Source organism: Belonocnema kinseyi, chromosome 2 (assembly GCF_010883055.1).
Source record: "Belonocnema kinseyi isolate 2016_QV_RU_SX_M_011 chromosome 2, B_treatae_v1, whole genome shotgun sequence".
Taxonomy (NCBI): Eukaryota; Metazoa; Arthropoda; class Insecta; order Hymenoptera; family Cynipidae; genus Belonocnema; species Belonocnema kinseyi.
Window position 1 is genome coordinate 68,561,377 of NC_046658.1, and position 22,463 is coordinate 68,583,839.

Consider the following 22,463-nt stretch of genomic DNA (forward strand, 5'->3'; position numbering starts at 1 on the left):
AATGAGGCATATTCAAATCTATAAGGTTGTAAAAAATAAATTTAAATATACATTTAGCTATGAGAACAGTAAATTCAAATATTAAATCAAAAAGTGTACATTTGATTTTTTATTCATATATGCACACTAGTTTAAATTAAATCAGCTTCTCGTACATTCTGTCAGCTATATACATGCACCCCAAACTATTAATTCATCCACACTCTACATTATCTCTCTAACAATCGTTATTATCACCACAACTCAATTATTCCACTCCACTGAGCAAGCTAAACTTCCCGCAACAGAACTGTTAACTCTCTCATCAATTAAAAAAGAACTCCCAGCGACACGCGATCTTCTCATCTGCAAACTTTAGAGCCTCAATTTTTTGTATAATAATAATCAGAACTTTTAATTATGAATTAGAAATTATTATTTATTAGAAATTATTCATTATTAATAAATTAATTATAATTAATTACTCCACTGTGAAATTATCCGATTCATCTCATCGCAGTTACACTATGACTTTTGAACACGCTAATATCTATACTTTTAACTCTTCTTGAGGAAATTATTTCGCAATGCCAAAGAATTCTTCAGAGGGTTGCTACAGGTCAGGGAATTATGGGAAGTCAGGGAATGACAGAAAATACTTGAATGAGTCAGAAAATTTTTGATAAACTGAAGTTCAAGTTTATAAAATGATGTGTGACTATTGTCAATAAAAGTATTTAGTTTCATTTAAAAAAAATTGTTTCTTGGAACAAGAAAAATGCGAGGGAAAATGTTCTTCGATCAAAAAAATATATGATTAGACGTATTCGCTACCACCTATTGGTTGGAAAAGTCAGGGAGTTTCGAAATGTCCGATTATGTAGATATATTATATTATAATAAGCAATTTTATTTTTTTAAAGAATATTATGAAAGCAATTTTCCATCGTACCTCAAATTTACATAATCAAATTAGCACGAACATTAAGATTGCAATTATGTTACATACATTATTTTAATTCTTAAAAACAATTTATTATATTTGAAAACAAGAATTGTTCTTAAATAATTTTAGATATGATGTGAGAAATTAACCAAAGGTAAATCATAATATTTATAAATTGTGGTATTACCCAAAGATAACAAAAATTTTCTCATTACACAACAAAACATGTCCAATTTGTAAACTACGTTTCAGACGAAAAAGTATGTAAGTTTTTAATAAACTATTAAATACACTGACGAAGGTTACCACATTATGAGTCGCAACGTTTGTTTAAATTACTTTTTACCACAAAACCAAATCCACCAACAATTAACTATTTTACAATTTTGCTCTCGAGGTTCAACATAATTGAACTGTATGTACCTACGCTAACTTTTGAAGGATTTGTCCGCAATCGAGTGTGTGGATTGACGTTCGCAGATGATAAGGTATCATTTTTACTGAATAAATTGATGATTTACAGAGAATATTGAGCAGATTGAAGAATAGCAAGAGCATAGGTTTTAAGATTAACGTAAATAAAAGAAAAATGGTATGCAACATTGTTTTCGATGAGAAGAAGATAGAACAAGCTGATAATTACGTGTATCTCGAAAGTTTATTTACTATTGACGAATAAGAGGTAGATGGCGAGATATCCAGGCATAATAATATACAATATACTTTATATTTTCGACAATTGTTTCTGTTGCACACGCGAGGCCTGAAATGGTTCTTCATGACTTCGAGAAGCGAACCATGTTCGTTATTAAATTTTCGACACCAGCTGACAAAAACATCATAGCCAAGGACAATGAAAAGAAAGAGAGGTATAGAGAGCTTATAAGGGAGTTGCAACGATTGTACCCGGAATATTGTGTTAAACTAATCGTCCTTATCATCGGCGCTCTTAGGGGTGCCAAGCTTTCACTCGCTAATAGCCTGAAAAGCATCCCTGCGTGTCAACAATATGCTAAAACACTTGCGGAAAAAGTGCAGAAGGTGGTAGTCCTTGGGTCGCTCCGTGTTCTTAGGGTGCACGAAACTTTTGCCGGATCGTCGTATATGTATTGATTCCGTTACAGACTGTAACCACCCATCTCACGGTCGCGAGACGTGGTTGTGCCTGAAATTTTACCGCGATTTCACGGTAAAACGCAAATTGACAAAAAGTCAGTAATGAGTGGTAGCATACTCAGAGGCAGGCTGAGGAAAGTATAGTTGGAATGTGTGAGTAATATTCTACCGGAACAAGGTATAAAGAGCCATAAAACACAAGAGCTTGCATGAAAATATGTATGGATATAGAGGAAGTTAACCTTGTATGCCAGGACGGAAAAGTGTAGAGGAAAATTGTTTATAAATGCCGCAAATATTTTTGTGGATACTTATGGGCCCTCGCGGAAAACTTAGATGTGATTAGAATATGAAGTATGGATATTCTTACCGGATTATCAGTCAATTTGTGTGTTTTTATGTAAACTGTGAAGTACGGTGTCCTGTTGAAGCTCTCCATTTGGAATGATTGCTAGAGAGATTAATCAGCGACCTGAGTTGTAGCAGTGTAGGAGAAGTGTCTTGTTTGAATAAGCAACAAGTGAATTCTTGATTGATATAGATTCTATCCCTTATCCTACCCTATAACCATATAAATTTATTACTGCCCGGTTGTATACCGATGCAAGAACCGAACAACTTAGTTTTACCCCGAAAGAACATTTTATTAGTTCTAAAAATTTTCATTTTTTCCCTTACTTAATGCTATTTATGAAATAATTAAAAATATAATTTTCTTAACAATTTATGTACTGTCTTTACTTTTAACACCAGAGACAGCTAAGCGGTGTTAAGTCCATCGCCATTTACATTACATTAATATTAATTGCACATGTAGTAATATCTATTTTTTAACACAATAGATATTCTAATTATCCAGCCATGTACACACACACACACACACAGAGTAATTTCGATCGGTTTCAGATTGATCCTCTGAAAAATGTTTGCCTCTCTTGTAAAATTAGGTTGATTGGAATTAGCAATGTTTAGCATTCTTCGCTTTATTTATTTTCAAGGAGATAGAGTTAGTTCCAACGATAGAGCTTCCCTGCACGTTTCCATAAGGCCTTCATATCGAATTAATTTTCATAATTTAAACAAAAAATTCAATAAGAACGGTAACATTTTATTTACATACAAATTTTATAATTTCTTTTAAAAAATCTGTTGAAATTTCAGCACATGTTATGAAAAAACGTATGATCTTATATGCACCACGCTATTTTTTCTCCAACGTAGCTTTCTTGTCATTTCATTGATATGAGTTTCCCTCTTTTACAGCACCTTTTCAACTCTTACCTCTAATCACTGGATTAATTCGATTTTATTCCCAATACAATAGAAACCTCAAGTATCAGATTTAGAGATTTGAGGCGATTCCAATCGGAATCAGAGAGACTTCAATGCCAGGCAGGTTGTGGAGCGATATCGAGACACCCTATAGACGAGAAACCCGACGAGTGGGAGTCATGCTTTGTAAGAGGGGGGACGCCTGGAAATGAGGGGGGTCAGTGCCGCTCTGGTGGGAGGGGGACTTAAGGTGCAGCGGGGTGCGGACCAACATGCAACCATGGGACAATGTTGGGGGTGTGGGGAAGGGGAACGAGAACCACTGGCGGCGGTGGTTGGGATGGGGACGATGGGGTAAAGCGAAGCCAACAAACTCAGTTCCAAGTTGGAGTGACGCCTGGACTCCTCGTGTCCAATCGCTCCTATGAACTTTTCATACAGCTTCTCTAATCGCGTGTTTCAAAATTATCAACTGCCATTAGCAGTTACCCTGTCTAAATTCACATGCTTTCAAAAATTCAATTCAATACAAAACTAACTCTAAAATTAATTAAGGTTTGTCAGTTATGAGAAAAGGATTATTTTTATTCAGGAAGGATTCTAATAAATTTAGGCAATTTATACCTTGACAAAAGGATTTTATACATTGATTAAGGAAGTGAACGAAAGGAAGTTGGAGAAATTGTTTTTACGAAAGAAGTGAGGAGTGATTTGTGTGAAAAGTGCTTTCAGTGGAAAGTGTGGGAAAATTGTAAATATTGGGAAGGCTCTCGGAAAATTCCAGGGAGTTGGGTTTTCCAAAGGGATACTGGAGTTTACGAGGGTGCAATTAAGGCAGTTAACGGAGTTGGGAATACCTGTCTGCCGCCGGTCTAAAACCGGTAGGAGCATTCTTCGGAGGCCGTGTTTGTGTGCGTACTCCAGTGTTCAGAATGTATAAATCGTAAAGGTGTGGAGTGCGCGCTCCGAAAAATAAGGAGGGATCGTCATTCGTGAATTTCCAGGGAAAAATCCTGTTGGAAAAATAGGTTACCAATCTGGAAGAAGAAGAGGATCGGAAAAGGTAGAAGAGACAGAGAGAGAGAGGGATGAATTGAAACCATAACAAAAATAAGGAAAAGTAAAGATGTATTCTGGGTCCTTCTGAGAATTTGGATAAAAAAGATTATGAAAAGGGAAGAATGAGCTCTTCTTCCGATAGGGAAGGAAGAAGGTAATTGAAATTCTCTTCGTGTCCTATGCGAGCTGCAAAGGTGTGTCCATGAAGCTTGAACGAAGGACGAATTGCTGAAGAGCTACGCCATGAGGATTCTCAAGACCTGGCAATGGTAGGTTGAAGGCTCATTTCTTGAAGATTGATGCAGGTTGAACGAAATGTTAGTTATTAGGGATTTGAAATTCAAATTTTTCTAAACCAAATTTTGAATAATATTGTAATTATGGTATTATGAAACACCTGGTCTCAAAGGAAGCGAGGTGAGAGTCATTGGTAGAAAATCTTGGAACTCTGTGTCACGTAGGGATTATAAAACGCCCACTATACCGCATTCTCGTCACTCGTGGATGCGTGAGTACTACTAACTGATGATGAAGCTTGATAGTTGAGTACTCAGAAAATCCTGGGAAAATTGTTGATTGCAGGGACTACCTAGTCAGTATAGGAAGCGACATTGGGAATCTATATTATTTGGTTAAAAGAATAGGTAAATTGCCGGTTAAATAAAAGGAGTAGGCTAAAGGATAATTAGGTAGTGATTGCTATAGAAACAAAGGATATGTTGGAAAAAGCAGGGCCTACTCGATAGGAAATTGACAACTACGAACCACTGAACCCCCTACGGCCTACGACCCTACGCAATGAATAGAGGAACTCCTCTTTTTAAATTTACTCTGTTTATTTAATTGTATACAACTGTACAGACACGTGAAAAGAAGTATAATTTTAAAATTGCATGAAACTTGATACTTTTCGAGTTAATCTGAAGAGAAAATAAAAAAGAATTCTCAAAGACCCATATATATATATTCAACCGGGAACTTTCAGAATTTAATTATCCCAAAATAAAAATGTTAAATCTTGACTGAAGTATTTAAAATTACATCAATTCGTATTAAAGCAGAATAATTTTAAATTTTATCCTCTCGAAACCGAAGAATTTCACCATTTAAACATTTTAAACCTTCAAAGCTAAATTTCGAAAGAAAGTGCATTGAAAGCTACAAAGTTTTTAAATTTATGATATGCAAGGCTAAAACATTAAAATGAACTATTTTAAAGTAATTTTTATTAAAATTATACGCTTTCAAATTACATGTTATACTTTTCAGAATGAAATTGTTCAGACCCATAATTTAACAATTCAAGTATTTTAAAGCCTTTTAAGTTGTTCTGCCTTACAACTGAAAATTAAAAACATTTCAAGTTGAATCTTATAAAAGTAAAACCCTTTTGATTTTTGAACAATTGGCAATTTAGACAAAAAAACCTTTAAAATTAAACGAATATTATATTGTATCATTGCATTACAAAAGAAGGAAAATAATTAAGATATGAGATATAGAACTGCATATAAAGAAAATATAATGCATAAAGATACGTATTAAGATTTAGAATTTTCAGCCTATGAATTATACAATTTCATCTCAGTGTGCATTCTATACGAAATGGAATGCATAATGTTATCATCTCGAATCATAATTTAACTCTGACGACAATAAGCAGTAAGAAGGCATTCTGCATATGGAAATTGATAACATACTATCATAATCCACATCTACTATTATAATAATAAAGGGAGGCAAAGTAGCATTCAAGAAAGATGTATCAAGTACTGCATAAACTTATAAATGAAATACGTTTTTATATCTTAAAAACATTCAAATTTCATTAATGCTCGGCTACAACGGTATTCAATCGGTTTTGCAATTAGCTCCACTTTTCGAGCACACAAGAATTATCTTCAGCGACAAATATTATTCTTACGCAGATAGGTTGTAACGAATTGAAGAAATATTATTTATTTTAGATAAGGTAAATACAAAGCAGGTACTATTCAGAAAGATAATTGAAAGTTCAGTGACTTAAACACTCTTGAGCCTAATCATCCATTCTTTGCTGCAAAATAATCTTCATGATCTTGATGCTTTATACGTGAAGGCCTATTTGTAAAGAAAGTTTACTGATTCATTGATTTTTCTCTGCTTCTGTATTACGAAAGAGATTACAGTGATTGTATCTCCTGATTTCTAAATCCAAACAGATATATCTTTTTGGGTCAGACTGATAACAGATGAAAGTTATCGACCCCTGACTTCAAAAGCGTGATCTTCTTTACACTTACCTTTTTATTAAAAATTAAATATTTATTAGTATCTTTTTTTAGCCTCAGTTTTTATATATACTTTAATTTATACTCCAAAAATAAAAATATTATAGGCACTTAATAAAGAAGCTTAAATGTGAGGAGGAAGCTAACAGAACATTATAAATCGATTTTTTGGAGAAAATGAGTTACACATGGTTTTAGCATATCTAGGACTCGAGGAATATGATTATTTAACCACAGTTCATACAGAAATTCGATTCCATTAAAATCTCGCTTTAAAAATGTTATAACCTTCAAATTTTTTAACTAAATTTCGTTTATTTCGTACTGAAGTATACAATAGGCTTTAAAAAGTGGATACATACAAGCTTATAGGTTCAATAATTGGGTAATATTGGATAACCAGTTAGAATTTAGATATATTCCATGCTGTTCAAAGTTTCGTTAACCTCTGGCGTCTCTGACGCAGTAGTAGTATGATTATTCAGGAATCATCTCGGATAGATTTATAGTGTTTTATTCGTTTATTGCGCAAATGTCGAACTTTGCCAAAGTTTTCTCATCTTCAAGTTTAACATTTTACCCTCTCTTGTTAAATTTAGCATCCGTTTCCGTTTCAAAGAAGTTCTATGATGTCAACTTACTCTCCTCGATTTAAGTAATCAATTTTTTTTGTATGAAGTTCTATCTTTAATTAACGGCTCGATTAAAGGCAAACATTTGATTTCAGATTTTACGATTTGCAAGTCTCATGAATGGAGTTAAGAATACCGTTCATGATTCGAATAAAACTTTTTTAATTAAGTCAAGTAGTTATTTTATTTAGAATCAAGAAATAGAGTGAGGTGGATATCGATGATAAATGTAGAGTAACCAGTAACATATAGTGAAGGTTGTGCTAAGTCTGCTTTTCTACAAAAAAAAAAACATTCACAGCAATGCATTTACAAAGGCCTTGAACGTGACCATCTCGCTTCAAAGCTACGTTTCTTTTGGTCAGGTTTCTGAAATTCCTCCTACCTGTCAGCCTTTGTAGGAGAGATATTCCATTAGTCGGGCAGAGGCAGGTAGACGCATGTGTACACTGTACAGTGCGGGACATTAATACTTTCAAAATTAAATGGTAATACGGAATAATTAATTTAAAAAAACTGTTACGAAAAATCAAACAATATCATTTGAAACTCTTAGCATACCATCAAAAATTTTCACTATGATATCTCACTGGTTATTTTTGAACATTTAACTTTTAAGACATGGATAAGGATTAATGAAGGTTGTTTAGCGATCTAAAAAATTGTATCTTTAGATAATATATTTAAATGAGATGAGAAATAATCTTCTTTTTGAAGAAGGAAGTTTTTAATCTGCTGTTTATTTTAAAGTATGACCCTGAACGTGCGATTCAAGTCTATACTTAATTTTTTATTAGTTGATCATTCATGTCAGGTGGATTAATGTACCCACTATGAAAGAACTCGCATGTACAACCTTCATTTGTAGATCAAGTTTCGACTATGTCAGCGTCAGGCAGAGTTCAGTTTCTCTTCTACAATTTTTCTTAGAAAGAACTTGAAATCGTTTTAGCGACTTCTTCGTGAGAACGAGGAGGATGCGCAAACCCAAGAGAGTTTGGGTCCTGAAGAGGCAAAACGCCATTAGGTCTGTTCAAAACCCTAGGGCCTAATCGTATGCCGCACAAAGCACATAATAATAAAGAATCCCGGAAAAAATTGACATTTGTTAAATGTAAAAGGTTTATTATTAAAGCTTGTAGTTTCATCATTATTATCTGTTTTTAGAATTATTTCGGTTTTCTAAATCTTTATTTTTTGTTGACATGGGAACATATTTAAACACTGAAGATATGTACAGGGTGAATTTTTGACTCATTGGAATTTTCAGTATAAAAGAATATTGAATAATTTGATATATTTTAGAAGAATTTAAGAAATTTAATCTCGGATTAAGTTTTTTTGTTTAAATCTAAGTATTTTATATTTTAAAAGATTTACAAAGCTGAGAAGAACTTTTTAGATTCATGAAATTCCATATATTTTTATCTCAATAAAAACAATTATTTAAACGTGCAGCGAGACGTGCAAGATAAATGCAAATTTTTCGATAATTTCAGAAGATTTAATAATTTCATAAGGCTTTAGTGAACTCTAATGATTCAAAATTATTGGTTCTATTTTCTTAATGACTATTCTGATATAACGAAGTGAAAGGAAATTTAATTTTGTTTTGAAATGTGAAAAAATAAGCATATAATTTGAAATATTTCTGATGCTATAGCTACAAATTATTTTAAAACTCCAAACTGTTTAAAGTGAATTACTTACGTAAATTAGAATTGGTCAAAACAGTCTAAAATATTTCAAAAATACAATATTAAGGCATAAAAGATTGTAAATTGGGATCGTGGAAAATCTGCACCTTTGATTTGGAATTTGTAAAACGTAAACTCTTTGGTATTCAGTTTTGTCGATTTTTCTGGGAATGCTTGGCTGATAGGAGTGAGTAGACTAGTGACTATTCTACTAGAAATTCCTTCTAAAGTCTAAAAGCAATCCGGATTAAAAGCTTGGCCACTGACTAGCCTACATATTGTAGTCCAGTTTTAGACATACAGGACCCAGTTGAGTTTCCCTCGTTTCCCTCGACATGTAGAAACTAGAAAACCAGTATCTTGAATTCTGTATTGTACGTTCTATCTTCTTGCGCTCCATTTAAAGTCCAAAGCTTCAGCATACCAGCTCTTTCGTCGCCACCGTTTAACTTTAAGAGAACCAGCCTGGTATTTATGCACTTGTGCAAGAAAATGCCGGATGCACAGATTGCATTGGGGTACCTTATTATTAAATTCAAACCAACATTTAGTTGAGTCGTTCAAGATTTAATTATGAACCACTAATTACCACTCTCCATCACTATAAAATGTTTCTGTCTCGACTATTTTATGAATCCTTTTTTTCTACCTTCGATCAGTATTTTAATTCGTTTGTGCAATAATTACAAAATTCCAACGAACAGTCAAAATAGTATCAAATATTTATATTTTGATATAAATCCATTCAAATTGTCTAAAAGTAAACTATAAGACATAAAAGTCCACTTGTGAACCTGACATGGCTCGTATAAAATATTTCAGGATGCTATATTTTACAGCTCATGTGATTTTTACTTGAAGTTTATCATCCATATTTCTTGATGTTGTCTAGAGTTCAAAGATTGAAATTTAATATTTTTATGAGAGGAAATAAAATCGTTGGGTATGGTCTGTGCATACGAAAAAATCTGCCCCCTGCGTGGGCACATTCTTATTGTTTGCATCGTGTTTGCTAAAGTTCACAATGTAGAATGCATCTAAAGAGGCCTATAATTACAAATATTACGAAGCACATATTTGGATGTGGGCATTCTCTAAATATTCTTATTTTCCAATGTCGAATGTCTACATGCCTTCATTCAAACTTCTCAGTCGACAAGGGAGCGTCCACATATTACGTAACGTTTTTTCTACAACATTAACATAAGCGTAATAAAAATTGACACCCCCCCCCCCTTCCTCATTTAATGTTACGTAATATGTGAACGTTCCTTGGCCGGTTGCGTTAAGAATTTTTTTGTTCTCCAGTTTTACACTTCTCTGACCAAATACGCAGAAGAATGAGACTGCTTCTAATAATAACACGACAATAGGGGGTTTTATAGGTTGGAAAAAAGCAGGGCTTGAGTACGTCAAGCATTGCGTGGAGGATTATTATAAGATTTAGGTTTTAGGGAAAGGGTGTGAACTCCATTTTTGAAGAGATTCTTAAATTTGTTTTGATTTAAAATTAAAAAGGAAATTAATTTACTTCAGGCTCTGTCGGCCGTATAGAGAAACAGGTTCGCATTACGGAACTCGTGCTTTGAGCTAGATTTTTTGTATGCGTTTCTCTAATTCTTTAATAAATTACATAATAAGAATAATCCTTTTTACAAATACAGTGCAACTTCCGAAATTCGAATTTTAGATCATTCGAAGTTTTGTTTTGATCCCTTCTGAAACTCATATATTCTTTCAATGTTAAAAATATTAGAATTTTGATATTTCGATAATTCGAAGCTTTCGCTCTTTCGAATCAAATTGGGTGTAGAAAGAAGTAAGGGCTAATTTCGTAACAAACTCATTCCAGATATTCCGCCTGAAATCTGAAGTTTATTATTACTATTATTTACTCATATTATTTATTTACATTATATGTTATTGTATGTTTATAATATTATTTCCATAATTCTAATTTTTTTCTACTCCCCGTGCCACTTCGATTTATGGGAGTTTCACTGTATCTCAGAAGGGAGAAATGATTTTGAAGACGTATTCCATCCGAACATAAGCATACATTTTTTTTAATAAGAATGTTTACGGTTAAAACAAAAATAATGCATCTTATTAAAAAATTGTCTATAATGAATTTGTAGATCTTTTTGAGATAAGCAATTATGATCTCATTTAGGATAGTAATATAAAAATTATGCCTGAAAGTAGAATTTAAATTTATATTCAATATTTTTTAAATTTGAAAGAATTAACATTTTAAAGGCTTTATAATTTTAATATTTACAACTTCATATTTACAACACACTGCAAATTATTCCTTCAGAATTAAAAGAGCATAATATTAAAAGATTTCGATTAAAAATGGTGACCACACTAATCTAATGAGCTATGGAGATAATAAATATGCCGAAACATAATCTGGGAGGCACCTAATAATCGTTGAGTCCTCACAATTCTTTTCTTCAATAAATTGAAAAGTTACACCAAAACGAGGACGGGAATCGCGCGGTTATAGCTGCAATTAATTTTATTTCTTCTCCATTATACTATGGTCACTTATAACCGAAGAATTCGATATTCTCTCAAATACATCGAAGACGTTTTTTCATGCAGGAAATGTCGGAAGGTATGGAATGAAAAAAATAAACAAATAAAAGAAAGAAAAAAGGTCCGTTATGGGGGACAACATGATCGGTCGATGAAAACCACGGTTGGTGCGGAACCACGTGTACATGTTTCCTATGGGCTTTGTCTTCATACCCCATTGTCTCTTTTATTCAACGTTGTTTGCTCCACGAGTTCCCTTTTATTTAAATGTATGAATTGACGGATGCGATGCGTCGAGTCGCTTTGCAAAAGATCCCGCAGTTTACCCCTTATAAACAGATGGCATTTCTCGTGTAAAAAACTTTCATGTCACAATTGTAGTCTCCTGATTTTTATGGTTATTGCTGTTGATGTTAGTAAGCATTGGTACGAAATTGGTCGAAAAATATGCATATACTTATTTATACTTGCACTTAAAACTTTCGTTTTGGGATAAGATCCCATAAAATATTGCATTATTTCTTGCTACGGCTTACAGTGTAAACCATCAGTGATTACTCCTAATTTAAATTTTCTTTCTAGACCTCAAAGCTCGTTTCGTTCCCTTGTAATCTGCCAGCTAGTTTTTTTCTCCAAGAATAATTCTTTCCCAACAATTTTCTCGAGCTACTTTAGTACTTTACCCGTAGGCTCCCTATAACCAACTAACAGAATATTCTCTTAATTTCAGGTCTCGAAGGCGTAGCGCAGGTGGCGTGACAGAGATCCACCTGCAGCAAAACCAACAGCAACAATCGCAATTGCAGGAGAATAACAACAGCAGCTCGCGGGATACGAAGGAGTCTCGGGAGGGTTTGGGGCCCGATGAAATGTGGGCCCCAGGAGTCCTGGGTCACCATCGGGAACTGCCCGTCGATGTCCCCGACACTCTTCTTCAACAGGCTTATCCCAACAAGGTAAAGAAAGGTTCATCCCCCTGTAGGAACGAGCCTCGACAATCCCGTAGCGCTAGCGACCTTTCCCTAATTCTCAAAAACGAAACCCTAAAAAACTCAACCCTATCTCGGAAGAGGCGCGATCCAGAAAGCTCTCCTCTCGTTTCCGCACTCGAGACACCAATCATGACCATCCAGCTGAAAATCGCTAACCCTACTCAAGACCTCAACTCACGAGACAAAGTGAACGAGGACGATAAAACGATGCACAATCTACAAGACAACTCCACTAACTCGGCATCACCTGACTTAAAAGATCCCCTCAAAAGTTCCGACGACGAGGAGGACGATCATTCACATCAGAAAGAATCAAACGTAGATGAAGAAGATTACCCCTTCGCCAAAGAAGACTACCCCACAATGTTAAAAAGCTGCAGTGATGATTCAGCAAGTCCCAGAAGCTCATCCGGCAGATCGGATAGCACTGCCCCTTTGGATTCGAGTCTCCCCTACGATGTCAGGAGGATCGATCTAGGCTCTCCCTGTAGAGCCCTAGTACCTGAGATCAAAGTTACCCCTCTTTTTACTCGATCCAGAGACTCCACTTCCTTTGATAACCCTGCTTACGGACTTGCAGACCTCCAGGATCTTCAAGGGTTTCTCATGAGGTCAGACGAAGTCTCCGATCTCACAAGATTGATCGACGAGCAAGTCCTCAACAGGAAACCTCAACCCTGGAAGGAGGAGATCACAGAGTCTCTTAAATCAAATCCTAATCTAGAGTCCAATGTTAATGATATTATCAGCGTGGGATCCACCAACGATCTCATCAGTGTCGAACTCACAGGACTTTCTTCAAAGCCCAAGAAAAAGAAAAGACACCAACAATCGAGTGGGTATTCTACCCTTAGGAGTGAGGCGTCCACCGAATTTGACCAGGTTGACTCCTTCCTCGTCGTCGGGAACAAAAACTATCGAGAGGTCGCTGTTGATTGTCCGTCAGACTTTGTCCCAGTGACCAAGTCTCATCCGGTTTATCCACCACCAAACAAGACTCCCACTAACAGCAAGCACAACACCCTCGAACCAAAACGCCATTCCGCGCACTTCAGTCCGAGAGATTTAGAGATTGCTCATAAAATCGAACTGGAGGCAGCAAATAAGACAAACCTCCCATCTGATAACCCACGGGAGACCGTAGTCTTGCCGCTTGAGCTAAAGCACGACAAGAAGGTAAGGTCCAGAGTCAAAAGTCTCCTTGTAGACAGCTTATTCTCCCTCAAGCACTACAATCACAAATCCTCGCTTGACGCTTACAGCACAACGCACTGCTCATCTTCCATCACTTTATCTAATCTTCGCAAAGAGGCTGTTGGTGAGTCCTCTTTTCTTGATAATGACAATGACGAAAAAACAGGGGACATTGTTTCTAGACCTTTTAAACTCTATAGTTCTAGGAAAGACAAAAGGTCCTACTCGGCGGAGAATCTACTCTCTAGAGCTTTTGAGTTTCCGGAGAGCAATGATACCGAGTCGACCTATTGCTTGTCGATCGAGAACCCTCGTCTCAATTTCAACGCCTCTTTGAAAGCTAACACCTCTATTAGATCCAATGCCTCTATACAAACTAATGCTTCTCATACTACTGATACTTCTAAAACTACCAATCTTTCCAAAAACGCCAACTCTCCAAACCCTCATCCGGAATTTCTATCTATCGACAATAACACCTCTCTTGAACCCGAAAAAGTCATAACCTTCTCTACCTTCCTCGGTGATGATTCCGAGAAGTTATCGCCCAAGAAATGTCAGAAAACTGACGACTTATCTTGCTTTGATCGGGAGAAGAATCAGAATTCCAGAAATTCCTTACGGGAATTGAACAAGGACAGCCCTTTGATTGTTTATTACACTCCCAAGAGAGTAACAAATCTTGTTGAAGGAAATGAAGAAAAGAGTCCTTTGTGTGAGATTCAATCTCAGGATTCTAATATTTTTGACGATTCGCCAAATGCTCAAAATCAGAAAAACTCTAGACTTTCGCTTGAGTATAAGCTCTCCTATAATTATTCGAGTGTCTCTCTTTGTTCGAACTTCTTGGAGATTAGTAAGCTTGTTTCGAAGAGCGATAATGATCTATCCAATTCCGTGGATCTTTCTGTTTCGAAAGTTCAGTCCTGGCTGTCTGATCCTCATCTTTTTTCGAGCACGGTAGAGAAGCCAAAAAAGGGTAGAGATAGTAAGTCTGTTAGGTTGCACAAGAAGGCGAGACGGAAGTGTTTTGGTAAACATGCACCATCAATAGCACCATCAATTGCACCAGAAAAATTCGAGGACCCTGGCGACACTGATAGCAAAGAGGTAAAAAGACATGAAAGTAATTGATAAAGATCTTCCCAGCATCTTGCAGGGGGTTTTCGAGGTAAAGGCGTTCCTGTACGAGTTTATAGAGAGTTAGGTTATAGGGTAATTCTGAAGGAAAGTCAGAAATTTTATTTGTTTGAAAAAAATAAACAGGAAGGGATAACCTATCCAATCAGATTTAAAGTAACTTCATATTACACGATATTATGCGGATTTAATTAAATCAATTATTTTGTCATTATTTGAAGTTGATTCGGTTCTAATTTGAAACATTGTATCATTTAAAGTTCTAAAGTTTAAATTATTCAGTTTTGAAAGCATAAGCCTAATTTTTAATTTATTTAATTTTGAATGGCCTCAAAATTAAAATTGTTCAGTTTTGAATGATTGCTGGTTGAAACATTAAGAATTAAGATATTTCAAACTTATCGTGTTAAATTGAATAATTTTGAATTGTAAGTTATTTATTTCAATTGCAGTATAAAAATAATAATTTTCAATTCTGAACTACAATCAGTTCTTCCTAATTCACATTTTTGCACAAAATTTAACCTCCATAATTGAAGGGTTGCGTTCCAAAAGTTCATAAATGCATTTTTGACCATTTTTCAGGAGAGATGAAAAACTTTGCCAATTTTTTTTCAATATATAACTACTTGTTATACTTACTTTTTGCAAAATTTAACTTTATATTGAGTTTGTTTACTTGAGGGGACTTGGAGTGTTTAAGGTAGAAGATACTAACCACCAAATACTTGGTACAAGTACATGCACAAATTTTGGTTGGTACCGACACAAGGATTAAACCTCAAGTCTCCTCACGGAAAGTCTGGGTGTGCTATCGCCTATGTCACCGGGACTCTTAAAAATCCAATTTTTAATTAAGAAAAAAATTGCGATGGAGATACATCAGGGTTGAATTAAAGCGTCACAAGTTTGATTGCAAAATGTTATTAGGTTCTAAGAAAATAATGGGAGAAGTTTTTTTTATCCTGAAGTGTAAGTTTTCTCAACTTTGGTCGGTGATTAAAAATCCAATTTATATTTTAGAAAAAAATCTTGCCCCCAGATACTGCAGTATTGAATTGAGGTGTGAAAATTTTTATTGAAAAATATCACCCGGTTCAGAGAAAATGAAGAGGATTTTTGTTCAATTGAAGTGCTTGCTTTCTCAACTTTAGACGGCGATTTAAGTTAAAGGGTAGCATGACATAAGGGCATAACCCAGAAATTTTCGAAAATTATATCATTTCCTAAAAATCGAATAACCATCCAAAGTTGAAAAAACGTGACCTTCGAGGTGAAAAATACTCCCCCTCAATTTTCTTGAAACCTAATAATATTTGTAAGTGAAATTTTCTTGTAACGACTCGGCAACTCAATAGTTAGAAAGTAAATTCGCTATGTTTTCAAAATTAAAAATTAGATTTTTTAATCATCTTTCTCAGTTGGAGAAAACGAGCCCCTTAAGCGAAAAAAACTTCCCCCTCTATTTTCTTAAAACCGAATAATATGTTTGATCAAATTTTTTGTGTGGTTACGCAACTCAACAGCTAGACAGTAAATTTATCTCTTTTTTTCTTTTAAATTGAAAATTGGATTTTTTATCTCTGCCCAAAGTTGAAAAAACGTAATCCTCGAGCGAAAAAATTTGTCCCTAAATTTTATCAGAACTCAATAACATTTTCCAATCAAACTTTTCACGATTTAATTCAGCTGTAACTTATCTCGAAAGTGCTTTCATGCTTTCCTTTAAGTTGCAAATTTTATTTTTGAGAACTTTTTTGTCTTGTCTGAAAAATTTTGAAAATGTATGTTAGGTCTGGTTCAGGGCCCTTATGGCATGATACCCTTTAACTCTAATTTTCAAGTCAATAAATTAAGAAGGAATGTATATACAACTGCTCAGTTGAAAAAGTAGAATAATTTGCAAAAATAATTTAGAGAAAAATGTATATTGATAGATACGGTATGTGCTAATACGTATTTTGAAGAAATACATTTGAAAAATAAAAAAAATATATATATATACATTTTGAATTTTAATTTTTTAAATATGAAGCAAGGGTGGAAGTCGGACACATTTGTTTGAGCCAGTGTTGTATCCAGTATATCCAGTGTAACCGATTAATTCACCCATATACGACTCCCTCGACCATCTCAACTTCAAGAATTATTTTCCTTTGCAAGACTTGTCATATTAACTTGCAGCTTCTACTTCATAATAGTTCTATTTCTGAACTCAAGATCAAGTCATTTCACCTTGAATGTAAACTTGCAAAAAAATTATAGTGCGGGGTTTTTGCGTTTCTAAACTATAAATAGTTATTAACGTTACATTAAAATGGCGTATTTTTCTAATATAAGACGATTATGAATTTAATTGCTTTGCTAATTATGACTGTAGTTTTTTATGCTTTGTATCTAAAGTGCATTTTCGCCTAAGCTTGTGCTTTATAAAGGAAGCCTAAAAATAGTGGATCTCTTTAACTTCGATTAGTAATAAAATTGGCTGTACATTTGCAAATACATTGCAAATTTTTATTTGTTTATTCTCAGATCGATTCCTTTCAATTCATAGAAAGGTAGGAGGGAAATTTCGTATGAAATTTAAATGATAAATCGGGTTTCAATTTAGAGGTTTTATAAATTATTAATTAAATTGTTGCCTACTTGGGATTCTTACTTTTAACATTCTTTATAAAACAAATCTAAACTTTTAAAACTTAAAACTCGAAAGCTTTCGATGTTTTGTTTGTTTAAAGTTTTCTAACATTTCTACAAAAATAATTGAAAATAATAGAGAAATTTAATATTTGTCAGTCATAGGTTCTTTGAAAAATTACAAACCGGGTTTCAACCAATTTTCTTTGAAAGCACAACGTACCAGATTATTTTAAAATATGACAAATTAGAAATTGATTAAAAATTGATTATTATTTTCTCTTAAGTTTAGCAATTCTAATGAGCTTGACACCAATTTCACCACACAATGAAATGAGAAAAAACATTTTCCACCCACTTAGTAAAATTTAGTTTAAATATCGTCGTACAGGATGCCAACGTAGAATAATATACATAGGTTGTGGGTACTAAATATAAGAATAAGCATGAATTTCATAATTTTCAGGATGGTAAGAAGGAGCATGGTAGTTAAATTTCTAATCTGAATATTTCCTAGGTACATTACGTACATCTATAAGTCTATACATATGCAAAAATCCTTTTCTATTGTATCCCACTTTTTGACTCTCATCTATTTATATACACTTTCGAGTGACACAATTACATGATAATGACGATGAGAATGGTGCATAGTCGCGAAAAAATGAATGAAAAAGAAATCGAGAGTTTAATAACGAAAGAGTAGGTAGTTCGCCTGAAGGAATGTAAAAAGGACGTTTAATCTGGACAAACTGGATGCATTTTTAGGCTGGTCTCAACGGGGTCAAACCTGCCATTCCTCCCAGAGATCAGAAAAGAGCACCCGCCAGACCACCCAAGGATAATTTACGTCTTTCTACTCAAAACAACAATGTGGAGCCCATCTGCGATATCGTCAACGCCGAACCTACCCAACAGCAGCTTCATTCCATTAGAAAATATAAGGTATGTTATAATTATTTGCTTTCACTGTCGTCAAAAGTCGATTTCATATCAAAATCAATAAAGGTAGATACTTGAGCATACCAGAGTACCAGACCATCAGTCATTATTTTTCCAATATGGACGATTCATGTTTGTTTCACATTCCAGAAACACAATCAAACTTTAATTAATCTTGATAGCTAAATCTTGATATTAAAAGAACTTAAATTTGAATCTGTTACAAAACGAAATTACTTTTTTAATGTTCCGACATTTTGAAATTTGAATGATTTTCGAATTCGATTCTTACAACTTTCCGATTTTTTTAAGATATATCCATATAAATTGAATTCTTTTAAAAATTTAGTTACACTGAAATTTTATTAACTTTTTTTTTTAACATAACACATTTCCTTATTTTTCGGAAGATATCAGTTTTAATTGACCTAAGTATTATAATTGCAAAAAAGCTGTTTTTTTTTAATTGGCATTAGCGTCTAGTTCTTTTATTTAGTTTAACTGTTTAAATCGAAGCCAACCACATTGTGTCCAGTTCATGCCAACCTACGGCAAATCACATTGCGGCAACTTTTAAATGGGAGATGCCGCAACATGATTTGCTACATTTTAGCAGAATTTTTTCGTGGAATTTAAATTTTTTGAAATGAGAGATAACACAGTGTGGCTGGCCGCAAATATGGCTTGCCGAGGGTTGGTATGATTCAACCCCACTAAACCATTAGTCTCTATTTCCAATTATCAAGGATTTGTTTTTGCTTGCCATTCCAGAGACGAAATTAGATTCGATTAAAATCTTACTAATATTTTATTAGTTTCGATTAATAATTAATTTTGTATTTAAGTTTTAAATTTGATAGATATTATAGTTTGTCTTCAGTTTTTCGGGTTTCGTAGCCCGCGGGATTGAAACCCTTATAGTTTCGGTCAAGAGTCCGTCCGTTCGTCCACCGTACTTTTTACCTTGTGATAAAATATGTTCGGATAGGGTATGATAGGATAAAATCTGATAAGATAGGACAGATGTTGCCTACTTAGACTCATTTTTTAAATTTAAATAGCAGAAAAGTTCGAATGTGCTTCCGAATATTCAATAAAACTCTTATGTTAATATATGTAGTTCAATATCTTAAAAGGTAGAATGATTTAAAAGGTTTAAAGTTCTAAAAACTAGTAGCTTAAAATGCTTTAAAATTGATTTGCATTATATTTAAATAGATTTCACAATTTCAAACATATCCAAAATTTATTGATTTAATTTGGCATAGAATGGGGTAGATTTGGTACATTTCAGGATTAAATTAATTGTTTAACATTATCATTGGCTCTTATTATTAATTAACTATTAAATGTAATCATTTTCAAACGATACAATTTCGAAAGATTTACAAATTAAATTAAACCATTTTGAATGTTTCGATATATGCTTTCAATTAAAGATTGTTTAATTTTAAACGATTTAAGATTGAAATCGTTTCATGTTGAAAAGCTCAAGCTAAAATCTGATCAACAAGATTTGAAATTAATTAATGAACAGCTTTGAAAGATTTAAAAAGGGAAATGCCATACAACTTTTATAATAGTTGAAATCATTTCGATAATTTAAGCTACTGAAATTGATATCAGAAGCCAAAAAAGGTTAAAGGATCTTGTTTATTCCAAGTATTTTAAGCAACGAAAAAATAAACAAAAACCTGTGAAGTGAAAAGGAAAGTTAAATAAACATAGTACATAAAACGACAAATATATTTATTTCAGAAATATTAGTTTCTAGTTATTAATTTCACTTCTTTGGGTACCATTTCGAAGGTTTAAAATTAACCTTAAAGAATTAAAAATATTATCAATAGAAAACCGTTTCCTTTTACACTTATGTGTTTTAAACTTTAAATAATAAACGATCCAATTTAAATATACAAGAATACAAAACAAAACCATTTCTGCAGACCAGATTAATGCTGCGAACCAAATGTATTAGATGCGAATAGAATATATTAGCCGCGAACAAACGTACATTGTTATTATAAATTATTTGAATTTTATTTAAAGGTTTTAATAATTAGGACAATTTTTATTTTTTTATTTAAAAAGCATTATAACATTTGAAATATTCTTGTACATATACAGTGTGTTTCTTTCAACTTATTTAAAGGATTATAACATTCCAGACATGCGAAATTCGATCATGTAAATTTCTCTTTTTAAAAAACCTACAAACTTTTATAATAAATTTTCTTTATCAAATAAATATTTTTAATTATTTTCGGTTGCCAGAATCTAATTGGAAAGAATGAGCGAATAATCCAAATCAGTATATAAGGCTTAAGGCATTTTGACAATAATAGAGAATGGGAGGTGAAGTGCATTACATTAGAAGTTCAGTTTATGTGAATTTCCTTTCATGAATGTCAGGTAAACGTCTTCAGACAAAGTTAGAGAATTGTACGTGACTTTCAGATCCTTGTGTTTGAGAAACGCGACCCTCTCGCACTCAAGCATCAATAATGCATCCCTTCAAGGCATTTCAAAGTGGGTACAATGCTTACTTTGCTCCAAGACTGCGTTTACTTCTAGGAAATATATAGGACTATAGGTAATCACAATATTCTGAGTTGCTTTAGAATGTATTCACATTATCTGCAAGACTAAATACGCATATATACCAAAAGTACTCATCCCAAAATAAATACAGAAAAGTAAAAACAGAAATCTTCAACTTGGATAGTCTATCCATTTATAAACCACTCCTGCCTTAATTCTATTTTAAACCTCCTTCTTGCATTGCTCTTTTACCGACTAAACACACCTTATTAAATATTTGCTTTGACATCTTTTCGAATCGAAAACATCCATGAGGTTTGAATACCCTGCTGAAAAAGTTTCATTAAAAAAATTAATACTTTTAAATCCGCTTTCTGTATCCGCACTTTTCGAAATTTCCTTCACATTTCTGTCAAACGTTTTTGATTAAAACTTCATCAAAATGAATAATCACGTCTCTCGGAAGTGTCCTACGGTGTCCTGCTAAAGCATCAATCAATTTCTATCAACCGTCTTATACTTCTATTTGATAAAAATGCAATCCAATCCTATCGAATGTGCTGTCCCAAATTCAATCCGAAGATGTTGATAAAAAAAGTATAAGATTTCTCGATGGATATAATTAAATAGAAATTTTAAAAGATAGGATTGGATACAAATTGTGTGAATAGGATTTTATAGAGTTATAATGAGTATCTGTTGATAGAAATGTATGCATCAAATGTGTCAGTGGATGTATAGAAATATCTGGAGTTCTGAAACATAGGAGTTGATATAATTTCTGTACCGAAAAAATTTGACCGAGTTTCAGCTAGATTTGAAAATTCTTAACAAGTGACCTTAATCTATTTTGAAGACAGTAAATTCTATTAACTTTCAAAACTATGAAGCATTCATTTACACATACAATTAAATTTGGAAGCATATCCAATTTAAAGTATTTGTACCTAAAGTTCGATACAAATGGCCAGGTTTTTCCAGTACAGATAGCTGGAATATCGAATTCTGGAACATGATTATTTTGCCTGACAAAAGTGTCATTAGTGTCTCCCCTCAAATTGGAAAAGAGGCATATTTTTTAATATTTCTTTCTCGCAGAAGTTAAAAGGGCACTAAAACTGAATGTTATTAATTAAAGACAGTTTTTACAAATAAGATACATTTTTATTTAATCTTTAGATAGTATATACTTTTTTAGTTTTTCTTATGGAATTATCACATTGCTGATTAAGCGGAATAGCTAAAGTAGTGATCAGCCAATCAGCATTCCAAGCATACCAAGGATTAGCTGGAACCGTTTCTTCGAAGATATGAGGAGTCCAGGTCACAAAGTTATTTAAATAGGGGTTTCGATACTTTTTTAAAAATTATTTTGTTCTGAGAAATATATTATTTATCTAACTGTAGAATTCATGCAGCTACCCCATTCCGAACACAATTGAATTTTAAATCACTACACTTGAAAAAAAAACTTTAGTTTTGCGAATTGATGATGCAAAAAA

General features: G+C 33.5%; 1 protein-coding gene across 4 annotated transcripts in view; it reads left to right on the forward strand.

Moving 5' to 3' along the window:
• Positions 1 to 22,463, forward strand: part of LOC117167059 (MAGUK p55 subfamily member 5-A) — a 181,262-nt gene that overhangs the window by 145,063 nt on the left and 13,736 nt on the right. For 3 of the 4 annotated variants that reach the window (XM_033351643.1, XM_033351642.1, XM_033351644.1), the window contains 2 exons: positions 12,246 to 12,471; positions 18,247 to 18,423. In XM_033351643.1, coding sequence (XP_033207534.1) covers positions 12,246 to 12,471; positions 18,247 to 18,423 — 403 coding nt within the window. Of the gene's footprint in view, positions 1 to 12,245; positions 13,521 to 13,694; positions 13,755 to 14,850; positions 14,879 to 18,246; positions 18,424 to 22,463 lie in introns of all 4 variants that reach the window. The other variant, XM_033351645.1, reaches the window with a different exon arrangement.